At 40.1% G+C, this 17,100-nt stretch overlaps 1 protein-coding gene across 11 annotated transcripts in view; it reads left to right on the top strand.

The window, feature by feature from the left end:
• BCAS3 (BCAS3 microtubule associated cell migration factor) overlaps positions 1 to 17,100 on the top strand; it is a 375,413-nt gene that overhangs the window by 59,211 nt on the left and 299,102 nt on the right. For all 11 annotated transcript variants that reach the window (XM_009902820.2, XM_054166698.1, XM_054166701.1 and 8 more), the window contains exons 10-12: positions 3,989 to 4,065; positions 5,784 to 5,867; positions 13,281 to 13,451. In XM_009902820.2, coding sequence (XP_009901122.1) covers positions 3,989 to 4,065; positions 5,784 to 5,867; positions 13,281 to 13,451 — 332 coding nt within the window. The remainder of the gene's footprint in view (positions 1 to 3,988; positions 4,066 to 5,783; positions 5,868 to 13,280; positions 13,452 to 17,100) is intronic.

The raw sequence follows: 17,100 nt of genomic DNA, 5'->3' as shown, positions 1-17,100 counted from the left end.
AGCTTTGAAGCTGCATTTCCTCTGTGTACCATTGTAAAGCACAGAGAGAGAAAGCAATAGGGTTCTTTGAAACATCTGAAATATTTGCCAGTAGGTTGTCACCTAGGTTTTTGTGGGTGATAGTCCCAGCAAAGCTGATCTGAAGATCAGATGTTTTTTAGTACTTGCTTGATTTGCTGTACTTTTGGAAGGACTTTCCCCGAGTGATCATTTCTTGGATGACCTCTTCATGCTGTCATTAAAGCTTGGAAACTTTGGTCTTCTTGACAGTTAGTTTTGCACTCTCATTATGTTCATTCCTATTGTAAACATGCAAAACTCGCTGCTGTTGTTGCTTAGGATGGATTTTTTTTCCTCAGTTGTTTTGAAGTTTAATAGAAATAGAAGTTAATCTTTAAGAGAGTTAGGCTGGTAACGATTGGGTGGCTGAGCTGGATGGGTCACGCTGTGGCTGTCTTGTCATTTGCCTAGTAGATGATGTTCTGCTGACTCCAGCTGGTTTTTTGGAAAGCAGAAAAACAATTTGCCTTTCCTTCCCATAAAGTATAACCCTTTGTTTATCCTTGTGCTGCTGCATGCTTCCAAAATGCAGAGACTTGCAAAGAAAAGAAAGGGAGGAAATAGCTCACGCTCTCTCTCTTTTTTACCCCCCTTCTATGCTGTGTTTTGTATCGGAGAGGAGAGTTTAGTACCCAGCTGAATTGTTGACCTCTCTGGAGGTTATTATTAGAATTGGCTGGTTTGTGTGTGGAGCTGTGTCTGAGGCCAGTTCACGGAACAAACCACCTACAGTGGGTTTGGTGAAGACAGTTGCAGTTTTGCTGTGAGATAACTTTACACTTTTGATTTGATTAATTTGTGCCTGGCAGAATAATGCTTTTTGCAGTTCTTCCTTTCCTTTGGTTCACCGAATGAATTGGGAACAGCTCCCTTTTCTTCCCTTTTCCCAGCAAGATGTTCTTTTTTTTTTTAGTAGGAGCTGTGGAATTGCCGGGGTTTTGCTGTTGCAGTGCATCTGCTGCCTGATCCTCCTTCTGTTTTCTGCTCAAGGATGTTACGAGGTGCCTGCAGAGTTTGGGAAACGCACATGACTGATCCTAAACTCGCTGCGGAGATGGATATGATGAGGGTTATCATCTGTCAGCTTTTCATGCTACATTTGATACATAAAAGGGAAGAAATAAAGTTTGGGGGATCTGAATATCTTTACTGAGCCAGCTAAGAACTGCTGAGGCAAAAGTCAGCATTAAAACCTTACCAGCCCTGATCTATAATGCCATGGGAAGAACACGTTCGTATTTACAACCTAGGGTTGTAGTTACAACCTTTTTTTCTTGGTTTTTTTTTTTGCTTGCTTTGTTCCTTAAGAGGCTCTGGCTACCCACATTTTATGTGCTTCTGGAATGCAATAACAATTATGGCATCATTTCTTCAGAATTCTTTTTCCTTCCTGAGATCAAGGCAGTGATAAGACCTTACAAAATACTCACTTGGTTTGGCTTTCCTGGCCTGAGATGGATTTAATTGGATGAATTGCTGCCTTTCTCCTTCCATTGCTGTATGACCTTTGAAATAGCTCGCTGTGATCGCTTGAATTTTGCAATCCCCTCACTGCTCTGCTCTAAAAGACGAAGCAGAGCTGTTTATCTGAGACAACTTGAACACTGCAGCAGCTGGTTCTGCATGTGCCCATCAAAATGCCACCAAGTGTGTCTATGAGTATTGTCAAATGAAGGGACAAGCCAGGTGGGGGTTGGTCTCTTCTCCCAGGCAACCAGCACCAGAACAAGAGGACACAGTCTCAAGCTGCACCAGGGGAAGTTTAGGCTTGAGGTGAGGAGAAAGTTCTTCACAGATTGTTAGCCATTGGAATGTGCTGCTCAGGGAAGTGGTGGAGTCACCGTCCCTGGAGGTGTACAAAAAAGGATTGGATGTGGCACTTAGAGCCATGGTTTAGTAGTCATGAGATGTTGGGTGACAGGTTGGACTTGATGATCTTTGAGGTCTTTTTCCAACCTTATTGATTCTATGATTCTATGTCCCTTTAAACTTAGCCCTACCTGCTGTAGCCAGCACCCTCCAATGCAGCTTGTTCACCATTTTGCAAGCAGTGAGAATAATGCCATTAAGCTTTAAAACTCTTCTTGTCCTCACTAAATGTTCTGGACTATTTTGGAGCCTGTTTAATAGTTATAAAAAGGTGGTGAATGGATGTGATTTTTCTGATGGGTTGGCAGATCAGCATCAAGAGTCTGACAGAAGAGACTTAGGGGAAATCAAAGCTTTTTAAATGTTGCTTCTCAGAATGCAGTGGAGGATTTTATGCAATAAATTGCAGTTGGTTGTATGTGTTCTTCTGAAAAGCTGTTTGCTTAATCTAAGTGCTCCTTCTGCCTGGGATGCAGGATCAGCAGGCAGGACTCCTTTAAATGAGACACACATGTCTGTAAGTTTGAAAATGTTTTGTTTCTTGCCCAGCCAGTGAGAGAATATGAATTACTAAATTGTCTATATTAGCCTAAGAACTGATGAAAACAGAGATTAACCATTTGCTTGATGGTTCTCCTCCTTCCCCTCTTAGGCAATATTTCTCTTTTGTGTGTAGGTCATAGTGTACCAGAATGGATTTAAGGCTAGTAAACGGCGTTAGACATGTGGTTGAGGGTCCCAGGATACTGGCTTGAGTTGGGACACTCAAGCTTAAATCTTCTTGTCCCTTGATAACACAAAGTAAACAGCTTTGTGGCTTCATCTATGTGACTTCAGTAGCTGAACTTTCAGACTCTTACCTTGACAAAGGATCCCAGTGAAGGCAGCCTGCTGGAACCACCCAGCAAGGACATTTCCAGTGTCAGGGCTCAAATACTAAAGTTCAGACACATCAGTGGGATTTGAGTGCTGAGTACAGGCAAGGGTTGCATCTTGGTGGAGAGAGAGCAGCCCTCACCCAAAAGGGTTTAAACTGTAATGATGAAAAACAAAGAGGGGGAAACAGGACATGGAAGTAGGACAAGAGTGATTAGGATGATGGTCACTCTGCTACTTCTGCTTGTAGATTGCTCAAGCTTTTCATTCATGTTCAAGCATTATCTAGTTGTTTTCAAGAATTTGAAGTTCTGTATTTTTAATAGTAGTTAAGAGTGTGATATGCCTGGTTGTTGGGCTTGTTTGGGTTTTTTCCCCCTGTTTTTATTTGTTTGCTTGGTTTTTTGCTTTTTTGTTGTGTTGTTTGGGTTTTTTAAGAGGATTTTTTGGGGGTTGGGGGTTTTTTTGTTTGTTTGTTTGACTTGGACTTTATATACTAAATTACATTGAACATGGGCCTGATTGATTTTAAACCTTACTGTATTTTTTGGTTCCCAGCTATTTTGAGTGGCTCTCTGTTATCACTGTTTTCACCTTTTAATCCTTAAGAATAATTCTCTGTTTTATTATGCACCTTTATGCATGTGTATACTTTAGTGGTAATATAAAGGTAATGAAAAGCAGGTGAGCAGTGGAAACTTTGCCCAGAGTGTGTAAAGTTAGGTGTGTGCAAAAGGATTTTGAGAGGCTGAGGGCTTGTATATGGAATTATTATAAATGAAAAAAGCATAATATACCCTGTCATACCACAGTAAATAAATCTAGCAGAGCTTGAAGCAAATTGGAACACCAATAGAAGGACATCAGTCAAGTAAAATGCATTAAAATGTGAAGATGCAGAGCAATCCAGTCAGACTTAAATACTGCCCTCACCCTGCAGCATCCAAATGGCATTAAAAAAATGCAAACATAAGGAGAAAGGAGTATTTGCACATAATTAAGTGTTCAGAATAGCTCATCTAACCACAGCCTTATCTCTAGGAACGAAAACACAAGCATTTAGTGAGTGATATTAGCAACTGAAAGGTTTTTGTTTAGACTTTTTGTTTTCTTGGCAATAAATAAAATTCTTTATAAGGAGTCATGAAGCTATTTCTTAATGTTGCCTCCTCAAATTTTTCAGGCTGTTATCCATGTCCAGGGCCAAACATGAATCCTATTGCTCTTGGAAGCCGTTGGCTTGCTTACGCAGAAAATAAGGTGAGGAAAGGTTTGATTTTTCAACCCTACCAGGGTTCTTTGACTGTAAATTTCATTCCAGGTTTTGCATACATAGAGGGGAAGAGCAGAAAAAGTTGGAGACAAAAAGCTCTGTGAAAAAGGTGATCTGTAAGAGGACTTGCACAATGATGACAGACCTAATCTTTGACCCACTCTGGTTGTGCTTTGGTGTTTGTTATTTGTCATATCTTTTCCTCTGCGCATTTGATTACAGCTCATGAACTTGGGAGGCATAAATATGTAAGAGTAAAGGTCCAGAAGACAGCTATCAACATGTGTTTTTAGTGAGGTGATGCAATAATCAACCCATTTTGCATTTTCAAAGTTTAAATCACTTTATTACAGACTCCTCTGAAAGGCAGGCAAGTCCCTCAATTCTGCTTGGAGCAAGGGAGTCTGGACAGAGCCAGTGAGTTTGTCTGAAAGAACACAATGATGCACCTTGTAGGCTAGGAAATAACATTAAAATGACCACTTAAATTTGTTAGGCTCCAGGAAAAAGCTGAATTAATATTTCTGGAGGCAAAAGAAGAAAACACATCCCAAGTAAAACAATTATCACTGCTCTTTGCCAGAGGAGTGGTCGTGTCTGTAAAACTCAGAGTGTTTCAAACCTTCAGCTTCTAATGCCTTATTTTGATTTCAAAGCAGATGTTTCTACTCCCTCCCACCTGTGGCCTGAGGAGCTGTTCCTAGAGCTGAACCAGAAATTATCAGAGAGGCAGACTTCAGAAATGTATTTGTGATACCTTTTGAAGCACAACTGATTTCTCTCTGAATTCAGGATTGCCTATCTTTGACCATCACCACCAGGCCTGTGTGGTTTTGTAAACCTTAGCCAGCCAGCCTGGGATTTACAAAGCACTGCTGCCAAAGGTCGAAGGCACTGATCAGCAACAGAATTATGCCAGGGTTTAAATGGCTTGGGTGTTCCCAGGTATATTCACTGTGGACTTTCCCTTTCTCTCTAGTTGGAGTCTTTTCATTCAGATGCTTAAATAGTAAAGGAAAACCTGTAGCAGCAGATACATCTTACAGTGACTTTTTAATTTTCTTTTAGCTGAAGCAATTAATCAGGTAACAGATTCTGTGAACAAGCAACAAACACCTATAGTTTGTTTGCTCCTTTATTTACTCAGAAGCACAGATTCTGTTGTTAGTTAGGATTCAAAGACAGCTGATGGCAGGTAGAAAAGCCTTGTTTTAATTTATTAACTTTGAAGGAAGGCAATGCAGAGTAACCCCCTTGTACATTCCTTTAATCTATTAGAAGTGAAGTTTAAAGTAGCTCTTTTCCTTTGTCATTTCTTCGCTTGCTACTCATAAAAAGGAGGGGAAAGCCACACTGGGATTCTTAGAATGTCTGATATTTAATGTTACATATACATGGCTAAAGCTTTTGATTATATTTATTTAAATTTATTTGTGGTATTGCTGCCAGACCCAAAATCCCACCATTTCAAAGTTTATGAATTCTTAGTGACTACTCATCTTGTAATTGAAAACTGGAGTGGAGTACGCGACAGTCTGGGTGGCACCCAGAAGATTATAAAAAGGGGTTAAGTGTCTCAGCAGGGCTTTTTGCTATTTGCAGGGAAAAACACACCACTGTACATGATAAATAAGAGCTATGGTAATGGCTTATGGGTTTGTGTAGTTTAATAGTAGTTACTTGGTTGCTGTCTTTCTTCTTGTAGCTGATCCGCTGCCATCAATCCCGTGGTGGAGCCTGTGGAGACAACATTCAGTCTTACACTGCCACAGTCATTAGTGCTGCCAAAGTGAGTACATCATCTGCTGCTGGGAGAGGTTATCATGGAAGATAATTATTAGGTTTCCCTGCTGAATTGTACCGTGTGTCATCACCCCCCCCCCCCCCCCCATTCACAAAAGAGGAAAACACAGGAAGAAACAGGCTGCCCTTAGTGCTGGGCAGATGGGTCTGATCCTGCACATCTTGGAGTAGCCGTTGCTTTGCACTAAGTATTCCTGTCCCTCTGAACTGGCTTGGGAAAATAACTTGTATTCCAAACAGCTATTCAGATGAGTGACTCCTCTCACAAGAAAATCACAGTGGAATGGATTTGTAGATTGGCAAGTTCATGTGATTGGAACTCGGCACTATTAGTCTTTCTGCCTGGTGAAAACTGAGTTTACAAGTGCTTGGTGCTTTTTGGACTCAGTCACACCAACATTATATGTTTTAATCTCTCTGAAGGATGACAGCTCAGTACTTGAGCTAATTAATTGCATTTCTTTGAAGGTTAGGGTTTATTAATGGCTGTTTACATGTAGGTTCCATTGCCTGGTTTTCTTAGTCCAGATGGCATTATAATATCCCTCTGTTTTCAGAGAGATGTCTGGGCTTTCTTAGCATCCAAAGAAGACCACGGCTTGGGTAAATCTTAAGCCAAAGACTATGCAGAGCTATTGTTTTACTCTTCCCTCCCACCCTGCTCCTTTCCTTGAGGATTTGCCTGCAGCATTTTGTCAAGTAATTTCTTTTTCTCACACACACAGAGACACACACATATAAAGTGAGTTTTGGCACAGTCTGGCAGCCTTCGTGCTGATTACAAGCTTTCCATGTAACCACCAGCCTTTTCATTTCTGATATGCACAACAAAACAAACCTAATAATAGGAATTAAATGACAGCACAGAGCAGAAAGCTCAGCGTCACTGCAGAAAACAACAGTTACAAGAACCCACAAAGAGAGACCCAGGGCATGCCATCTGATGTGAAAACAAAACATCAAAACAAACATTCCATCAGCACAGCTTTGGACACCATCTCGCTGTGGCTGGAGAAGGAGAAAAAAATCACAGTTTTGGGTTTGGGGTTTTTTCTTTTGCATTGTTGAGGAGAACTGGGATTGCTGTTCTTGTGAAGACATCGGAAATTTGCTGTCTCTCTGCATACTTTTGCTGTCAGCAAGAACATGAAAATGGGGGAAATCTCCCTGTGCTGCTTCAATCTCAGCATCGGTAACATGGGGTTTGTAGCGCACATAAGTTTGAAGCACAACTGGCTTAGCGTGGTCAGCCAGAGTCATGATGAGTTGTTCATAAACTCTCACCAGCAGATCACTGTATGGCCAAAGCCAAAGCTACTCCTCACTGAAGAACAGCAAAGCTTTCTTCAACCATATAATGATTGTCAAAGCATTCCAGTAGGCATTGAAGAGTAAACACTGTCCTGTTTCATTTTTGTTGTCAGACTTAAAATCTTTAAAAGGAGGACATCTTAAAGGGGCCTACAAGAAAGTTGGTGAGGGACTTTTTAGGGTATCAGGGAGGGATAGGACTAGGAGGAATGGAGCAAAAATAGAAATGGATAGATTCAGATTGGATGTTACGAAGAAATTCTTCCCCATGAGGGTGGTGAGAGACTGGCACAGGTTGCCCAGGGAAGTGGTGGAAGCCTCCTCCCTGGAGGTTTTAAGGCCAGACTGGATGTGGCTCTGAGCAACCTGATCTAGTGTGAGGTGTCCCTGCCCATGGCAGGGGAGGTGGAGCTAGGTGATCCTGGAAGTCCCTTCCAACCCTGAGAATTCTATGATTCTATGATCTTTTATATATCTTATCCTCAGAAACTGAGGATGACTAATTTTGAAGCCAGTAAGGACCAAGGTGATGACCTTACGTGCTGGATAGCGCTAGGCTAAGGATCATAATCCAGCAATTCCCATGGTAAACTGAAGATATGAAAGGACTAAACTCATGATGTTGCATCATGTGAAGTTGATGCTGAAGATAAAATGTGTTTATAATCACAGGAGAGGATAGATTGTTAGCCTCTGTATGGAGATAAAGGAAGAGGGAAAGTCAGGAAAAGGGATACTCATTCATCTCTATACTGCTTTGCCTTTTGCCAAGCAAATTGCTGTTGCTGTCAACTGGCTGTTAGATGTCTCTGTAATAGACAAGATTAATACTATGCACACTAAATATTTGCACACTTTGGCTCTTTTGTCTATCTCAGCCTTACTGTATTAATTTGTTACTGGTGTTCGAGTGTGCAGCGCTAAATCTGAGCTGTTTAATTTATTACCAATTTCAGTGAATCTTGGCTTAGCTCCTAGCAGAGTTTTCATCTCTGGTAACTGAATGCTGACTTCCTCCTTGGCACATAGATACTCCAAATATCTGTTGCTCTTTGTCCGTCACATTACCTCACCGTCAACTTTACTCCTTGCTTAAGTTAGTCCTAATTTATAAGCTTCTACTGCTGTTCTATCTTATCAGCCTGCAGTGCTTTGCAATTCCTTGGCTTTGAGCAGCAGAGGTATTAACTATTTTTGAAAGTGGAAGTCCTCTATTCCCTACACTGCTGTCTTCTGGTTCAGAAGTGCTACCATAAAAGTTCTTGTTTAGTCAGATTATCTTGAGTTGAAGCCTTTTCTCTGTTTGGGTTCTGATTTCTTGCTGAAGGAGGCGAAAGAACTTCATATAAAGGAGAAAGGTAAAGCTGAGAGCAGAGCAATTTCAGCAGGGTGATGTTTGAGAATTACCTCTCAGCTCCTCTGCAGAAGCTCTCAATGACAGTACAGAATGTTATATTAATGGGACTCCTTTTGAGAAATGCTTTGGAGTGTGCTGGTAGTGAGTGGTGGGTTTGTCCTCAGTGTGATGTCCTGCTGTGTGCTGTACTTGATGCAGCTGATAAATTCTCTCCTTGTTCCAGTAATGTAGGAGTCAGAAGCTCCCCTGTTGACCCCCAATATGGAGGTCACAGCTGTGGTCATGTTGGAGTGTGGTGTTTACTGGTGCCAAAACTCCTGTCATTCTGGCAGCATGATGAAAAATTCCTTTCTGTCATCTTCCCATTCGATTTTGTAATTTCAGGAAGGATTTATTTTGAATATCCAACTTTTCCTTGTTTCTCCTTAGATGCATCTTGCAAGTGCATTGCTTTCTGCTGCTGCTGGGAAATCACAGGTGCTTTCCCCAGCTTTGTCTGATTTTCATTTCCCTGCATTTGGTTGGTGGCTTTCTATCTGTTCATCTTCGGAAACCCTCTGCTAATTTTTCTCATTTGATCAAGCAGAAAATTTCTGGACATAAAACATGTCAAGATTCCAATTTAGGTTTATCTCAAAGGTCTTTTCCAACATACATTACATTCCTACCACATGATTCTGTGATTCTAATGTTTAGCAAAGGCAGAAATTGATATGTTTGGAAAAACATTGTTCCTGATGGGATAAAGATTCTTTTCACTCCAGTTGAACCAATGCAGTAGAATATAGAGTCACAGAATCATTTGGGTTGAGAAAGACCTTCAAGATCATCAAGTCCAAACATGAAGACAAGCAAACAAGGAGATGCCTACCTCTCTGCCTCGCTGAGCATGGTGTGATACTCATCTTTCAGAATAAATCCCAGTGTTACTTAACAATATCAGTGGTGGGAGAGTATTCAGGTGCTTGGTTTGAGATAAGGATCTGACTGTGGAATGGCTTGTTAGAATGATCCACGTGCAGCCATTTTGGATGCAGCAAGGAAGAGGAATTAGATGCTTCCATGGTCAAACTTGCCATGCTCTTGAAGTTGAATATCCTAATGATTTTCTTCCCTGTTCTGCCTCTTCTCAGAACAGGCAGGAAGAGCAGGAAAGGGAAACATCTTTGTGAAGCATTTCCACAAACATTTAGTTTGAACTTGAATCTGTAATTGATTATTTGTTCATTCAATTCAGACTAACCCAGGAAGCTTTTGTTTTGTTGATTAGCGAGTCAGAGCTTTCTGATATTCCTTTCTGCTTTCTAAAGATTATTTTTTTTTTCCATTTGTAAAAAGAAAATAAATCCTGTAAAATGTATTTATTAAGTGAAACAGGAGCAATACGTTTTGTCCCTAAGAGGTTACAAGACCTCTGTTGGAACAAAACAGCCTAACGGGAAACGAATGCTGCATTTTAATGTCCTCATCTAATGGAAGTTGTGCTTATTTTCCAATTAAATGAGTGCACACATTCCATTTAATGAAATTTTTCCCTTTCTTTACATCTGAATGAATGTGAAGTCTTATTTTTAAGCAGGTAGGGTACACGTGAGCCTACCGATCATTCGTGTGTTTGCACTACGTGCATCATTGCTCCTAAAGGGACCTGGATCAAGTCTTTCCATTTCATTTATGAGGAGACTTCACTGAGTGGCACTGGCAGGTTCCCACCAGTGACAAAGGCACTGGGACGGTGCAAACTTTAAGCCATTTTAAAATGTATTTGGTCTGTCGAATGTCCAGCATCAAATTATAAACCAAGTTCTTCTCACCTCATAACTTCTTTTAGTTGATTCTTTCTCCGTATCTTTTAATCCTGTAGCAGCAAAGTGATTTAGCAAAGGCTGCATCTGTTTTCTCTTGTTACCTGATAACTTCTTAATGAGTACTAACAGCTTATGTGAGAGCAAGGTCATTAGCTCTAATGGATGGAGGGGACAGCCGATATGGCATGGGAAAGGTTAAAGATTACCAGAGAAGTTTTTGCAAATATACACACAGCACAAAGAAGTAAGTGCTGTAATGGTTTTGCACTGATATTCCTCAGCTAATGGCCTCAGCCACATCTCTGTACACCTATTTCTTCTCAGTAGTCCCGCAGTCACAGTCTGCTCAAACACAGAGCAGTAATTCATTTTGCTAGATAAGCCACGTTGATTTTTTTCTTTCCTAGAGAGCTATGAATTTATACTTGGCACTTTGTCATCGGATTTCTCTAGGTGTAGTATCAAAGAAATCTTCTAAAGCAGATCAGTTAAAAGTCTTGGTTCTTTTCATTTACTTACTTTCCCATATGAAAACTTTTACACTGATTTATCTTTCTTGCTGTAGGAACTGCCAGTGCATTTTATGTTGTTTTTATACAACAAGTATTGGTCAGTAACTACCTTATTTTGTTATTATTTTTATGCTAGTAGTATTGGTCAGAAACTACCTTGTTTATTATTTTTATACAACAAGTATTGGTCAGAAACTGCCTTCTTTATTATCTTTATACAGTAAGTATTGGTCAGAAACTGCCCTGTTTATAATTTCTGTACCACAAATATTGGCCAGAAACTGCCTTCTTTATTATTTTTATGCAATTAACTATTGGTCAGGAACTGCCCTGGTTTAGTAACTGACACTTTGGTAAAGAAAGTGTCTGCTGAAATGTGTTGTGCTGATGGTATTTGGTCTGTTTTAGGTATTGTTATCTGCTTGAAGTTTTTCAGTCATCCAAATTTGCCTGTGTAGAATTTTTGTTTCCATTCTCACTTCTTGTATCTGAGTCTAAAAAGAAATAATAAGAAACAAATGGCAGGATATTACTAAAGACTTTAAACCCCAAAGACATTCCTATGATAAAGGCATGGCTCGATTTTAAGTGGTAGTATCTCCATTAGCATTAATGGGGTAAGTACATCAGCTGAGGCATCTCAGAGGTTAATCAGGCTTCCTGCTGGATGGTGCCATCAATACCGTGTGGCGCCTAATTCTGTTGGCCCTTCAGAGGTTTTCCTGACAACACACTAACAGACTTTGTGTAAGTCATTTCCTATGAATTATTAAAACAAACGTTTGGCTGCTAATTGATGAACACTAATGTGTTTTCTAATCACTGCAGTTTGAGATTTTAGCACTAAACAAAGCAGTTGCAATTGATTTGTGGCTGCTTCTTGGTTTCAGCTTGTGATCTGTACAGGGTTGTTGGGGTTTTTTTCTGTTTCAATTTAGCAGGCAGCTTAGCTTGTCTTTTTAGTTAAGAATTGGCTTGTTATAGTGTCATTCCATTTGGATCTCTTTTGCTATTTCTTATTTATATTGCATAATAAATCTGTTCAGTTCTTCAGCGGCAAAGGAGGCACAGTCCTTGATTCAAGGACTTGTAATTTGGGTTGTGTTTCTTTAAATCTGTATCCCTGCCTCTGTCTGTGCTCTCCCTCTTTCCCTGCATAAAATAAAACAACATAAAACCAATCTTCAGCCCCTTTAGATGATAAAAGCTGGTGCAATGCATCTGTTTCCAGAGCCACGTCTGGAGGACATGCCGACCATGGGAAGGCGTGTTGTTTGTGATGGGCTATGCGTCTCCAGAGCTGTCCTCTCTACCACCTCACCTTTACTTCTGGAGGGTCTGAGTCCCATCTTAATGCTGCAAAAGGCAGAATTGCTGAGAAACAATGAATGTGGTTGCTGTATCTATCAGAAGCCAAACTCCCTCTCTCTTGCAGTTGTTCAGCATTAACTTCAGCATTAACCATTAGGGGTTAGAAGTATTTCTCTGTGTATCGCTGCCCTCCACCCCCCCACCCCCCCCTCCAGCTTGGCTTCATTGCTTGATTCTTCTATCTTGCCATGGCAATAAGTAAATAACAAAGTTAAAGAAAGAAACTGTAACATTTAGACAACATTCAACTATTTCTTCTGTTCCAAAATATTTTTGGAAGCATTTAATTCCAAAATAAAGAGGAATATTTCAGATTGAAAGGATGCAAATTTTCTTGCTCATAGATTTCTGTTACAGTCAGCCTTTGGCAGCGTATGGATCGCTTACAAGAACATCTGGTTTGTGTGCCCCTCTTGTGCACAGCCTAGTTCTGTTGATTAATTCCAAACTATAGATGAATATTTCAAATGGAAAGGATGCTAATCTATTTTTTATATATATATATATTTCTGCTACATTCAGCCTTCAGCAGCTTATGGATCGCTTACAAAACCGTGGGGTTTGTGCTTCTCTTGTGCACAACCAGCTTATATTAATTAATTCCAAAATAAGGAGGAACATTTCAAATTGAAAGGATGTTATTTCCCCCCCCATATATATGTCTGTTCCATTCAGCCTTCAGCAGCTTATGTATCACTTACAAAAGCATCTGGGTTTTGTGCTTCTCTCGTGCACAATCAGGTTGTATGAATTAATTCCAAGATAAGGATGAATATTTCAAATTGAAAGGATGCCAATTTATTATTTGTATAGATTTCTGTTGCTTTCAGACTTTAGCAGCTTATGTCTCACTTCTGAAAGCATCTGGTTTGTATGCTTCTCATGTGCACAGTTAAAGTCATTAACTCCAAAATAAAGGGGGATAGTTTCAACTCGAAAAGATGTGTATTTATTATGTTCAGAAAAAAAATACAAATAATTGAAGACAAAGCCACAGAACAGCCCTAAATATTATTTGTTGGTTCTCTTTCTTTTTATAGACAATAAAGACTGGACTTACAATGGTTGGGAAAGTAGTTACCCAGCTGACAGGGACGCTGCCTTCAGGAGCAACCGAAGAGGAAATTTTAGCTCACAGCAACCTTCGTCGAAGTCCTTTGGTGCCTGGAATCATCACTATCATTGACACAGAGACAGTAGCAGAGGGGCAGGTAACGCAGTTTGCACAGCAACAGAATGTGCATTCATTTTCACCAAAAAAACCCCAAAGGGGGTGTGTGTGGAAACAACAAACCAACCAGCTCAGGAAAATATATTGTAGGCTTTTGAAAATGAAAAATCACTGAGATTTTTGCCAGGTCAAAAACTTTTACAGACACACACAGCTGTGATAAAGTCCTATTGGGGACTGAAATTAAGCCAAAATATATATTGTCCTTAGAACATATTTATGTGACACTTTGACAACATCAAGTGTGAAGTGTCACATTTTGTCTCTCTAACACTTGTTCCTAATTGACATTGATTTATGCTGATCAGTTGAAATGTATATGTAGTCTGATTATATTTATGAATATATAACGTGGCTGGAAAATGGGATTGTCTGGAAGTCCTGTGAATTGTTGCATTCCAGTTGGAGGAAAAAATGAACAAGGATGCTGCTGAGTGAAGCTGGCTATTAAGTATAAAAGCTTATTTTTATATCAATTCCCAAACTGAGATGTAGTCAAGCATGATGCTGTTTGGAGGCATATTTACTGTTTCATGCAGTACACCGTGCCAGACAAAAGCATCTGTTGAAAAATCCACACCAGGATCACACAAACTTTACACTGGAGCGCTGCAGTGTCTTTGTGACAGCAAATAGCCACCTCTTTTTGTTTGTTTATATCCATCATTTCATTTTAAAGTGGCTGGCCCTGGAATCAGTGTTTATGCAGGACTCCCATACACTTCATTAGTCTGTAACCATTTGGTAAGAGATTCCCCCCCCCTCCCCCCCCCCCCCCACTAATGTTCACATTTATTGCATTTAAAAAAAGAAAACCAATTCCTTTTATCCTTATTCCTTTTTATTTCACATCATTATGGTGCTTGTTGCAGGTAAGTTTGTAAGGTATTAATGACAGATCAGAACTCAAGTTATTTTCTTACCTGAGGGGAAAATGAAGTGTTTTACTTGAAAGCAAGCAAACCAAACTATTTGAGCTGTAGTTGAGTGTTGCTGAGAATCAGGTTTGGAAGTACTTAGTCAAGCAAGGTTACATTGAAAGAGGGTTGTTCATAGAACATTATAGCCCTTGTCAAATTAAAAGAAAAATAGAGAATGGAAAAAAAAAAAGAGTTATTTTTACTGAACATTTTAGAGGCTGGGCTTAAAATAAGTCTGTTGACCTTTGGGATTTGGTTTTGGTTTTGGGGGGCAAAAAGTCTTTTTGAGTCTATAGTGCTGGGAAAAAAAAAAATATGAGAAAAAGGAAGGGAAAAAAAAGAAGGAAAATTTTGCCTCATAAATTTCTCATGGAGCCTTGTTTAATGTGGTCATTATTTCAAGTGGTCATTTTCTGTGTTTTGATTCTTCTGTACAGGCCTAGGGGAAAAGAAAAAAAAAAAGATATATCTTAGGTTTTTAGTTCTTGTTATGTATGATTTAGAGGTTTTATGAACTTGTCCTCTGACCTTAACAATAGTAGGGAGCTATCAAGCCTAAAGGGCACTATGGAAAAGTAGTTGTAAAAATGATAACGCTTGCCTTGTCCAAATACTGCTGCTGGAACATAAATAAGCCATCAGTTCTAGTAAAATAATTTTGGTCTTGAACCTCTAGGGAAGGAGGCTCTGCGTTAGATATCCTAACTGTACCTCTTGCATTCATCTTTTTGTGATTTGAAGTTCAAAAATGCTATTAAATTAATAATTTATTCTTAGTGCTGAGCCTTGCTTTGGGAATTCATTTGCTCTTTTTTTCCCTCAGGAAAAAGAAAATAATCTTTCTCTTGCCTTGTTAGACTTTGGTGGTGCAGAAGTGTTTTTAACAGTCTTTTCTTACTGAAATCTGCATCTAGCAAAAAAGAAAGTTGATTAAAAATAAATCCACTTTGTGCATGGTCTGAGTAAAGCCTGTCACTCAGCACTGCCCCGCTCAAGAACGTTCTGATGCGAGGAGCATCGTGTGGGCTTGCAATCCCCACTGGGCTCTTGTCCGTCACTCCAGCTCTAGTTCCACTGCCAGGTGGAAATGTAAGTTTTTGTGCACATGTCCTCATTTGAACGTGGCAGACTCTGATTTTGGCAGTTGTGCGAGTTGCCTTGTCCCAAGGAGCCTGGCAGGGATCCTGAGCCTGTGTGCTGGCAGAGGGAGACAAGCCTGCAAGAAATGACATGCTAGTTTCGATGGCACGTACATGGACTCGCTGGGTAGTCCTGGTTGGTTTTTAGAGCATAATCGAGTGAAGCTTCAGTTCAGGAAAGCGTTTTAGCAAGTCTGACCTTTAAAGGATGCAAGGAATCTCACTGAGCTGAATGTGATTGCTCAGAACTTCAGCAGAAACTGGTGGGGAAGTGTCGTGCTGATTTTGAGTCTGGATGACTGAGCTGCATTGATTCTTCCTCCTTGTATTAATTTCTGGAATTATTTTACTCTTCTGTGGCAAGCTGGTTTGCTGATAGCAGTCATCCAGACTATGTTATTAGGGATGCTGTGGTTGAAATAAAAGAGGGTTTGAGGGAGTTGATGAAGGCAGACTGCAGCCTCTCCTGTGTGTTAGAGAAAGCAGTCGCGGTACAGCGGCACGGCAAATGCCTTGCTTAGTCTCTGTGTTCCTGACACTGTGTGGCAGTGATTTTCTAAAGCTATTAGTTTATCATCCCAGTTTTCAGATTCCAGGTGGGAAATAGGAGATCTGTGTGGGTTCAAGGAAACACTTAGTGGCATTCCTGCTTCCTCCTGTGATGAAGATGCCTAGCTTGGAGTATTTCCTTCCTGCTCTACGGGGATGCTGCTGGGTGGCTTTGCCCATTACAGGCATTGCTCTTCCTAAAGTGACTGGGAAACCACAAGAATGAGTGATGCCTACCAAGTGTTTGCTGGGCTGAATGAACACTTGGAAAGCCTTGCATCCCTTTCATCAGTCTAGCAACTATGTAAATATATTTGTGTGTTTTCAGAGGTGCATGGTTTCCAGGGGTGGGCAGCCTTAGCGTGAAGGAGGGGAATTTCATAAGCAGAAAGGAACTATTTTCTTATCATCATCAGACTCCTAATGTAAAAGGAATACCTCACCTCCTCCAGGCCAATAATAGAGATCTCTCTCTGAGTCTGCACAGCCTAACTTAAGACTTTGGGTGTTGTCATAAAAAAGATTTCCAAGTAACAAAAGAAATCTTTAGAGATAACATAGAATTAAAAGAAAAATAAATTAAGAAATCTGGTTTAGAAACAGAAAGAAGACAACAATAAATCTAAGACAAGCAAGCCTGACCTTGTGAAGGAGCTATAAGCACCTTTTTCAGTAGGAAAGGAGTGAGGTTTTTTAATATAAAGATAGATATAAAGGCTTGCAAAGTAATGATGCATCTGATAGTCCATTTACTTTGAGCGTAGCAACACAGGTTTTAAAGATGCAGTGAGCGCATGTGTACAAACACACAGATTTAGTTAGCAGGAGGATGATTAAGGAACATGTTTTGGACATAAGCCAGAAGGACTGACTCCAGCTTTTAAGTTTTCACTGATTTTTTTTTAGTCTGTCTGCTATTTCAAAGATACCCAGTAGAAAGAAGATGAGGTAGAACTCAAGTGCGTTTCATGAAAGGCACTCCGCTACCACCGTGGAGGTTGAAATGCCAACTTACCGCTGA

Source organism: Dryobates pubescens, chromosome 13, assembly GCF_014839835.1.
Source record: "Dryobates pubescens isolate bDryPub1 chromosome 13, bDryPub1.pri, whole genome shotgun sequence".
Lineage (NCBI taxonomy): Eukaryota > Metazoa > Chordata > Aves > Piciformes > Picidae > Dryobates > Dryobates pubescens.
The sequence above is the reverse complement of the archived record's forward strand: the minus strand, read 5'-3'. Positions and strand labels throughout refer to the sequence as shown.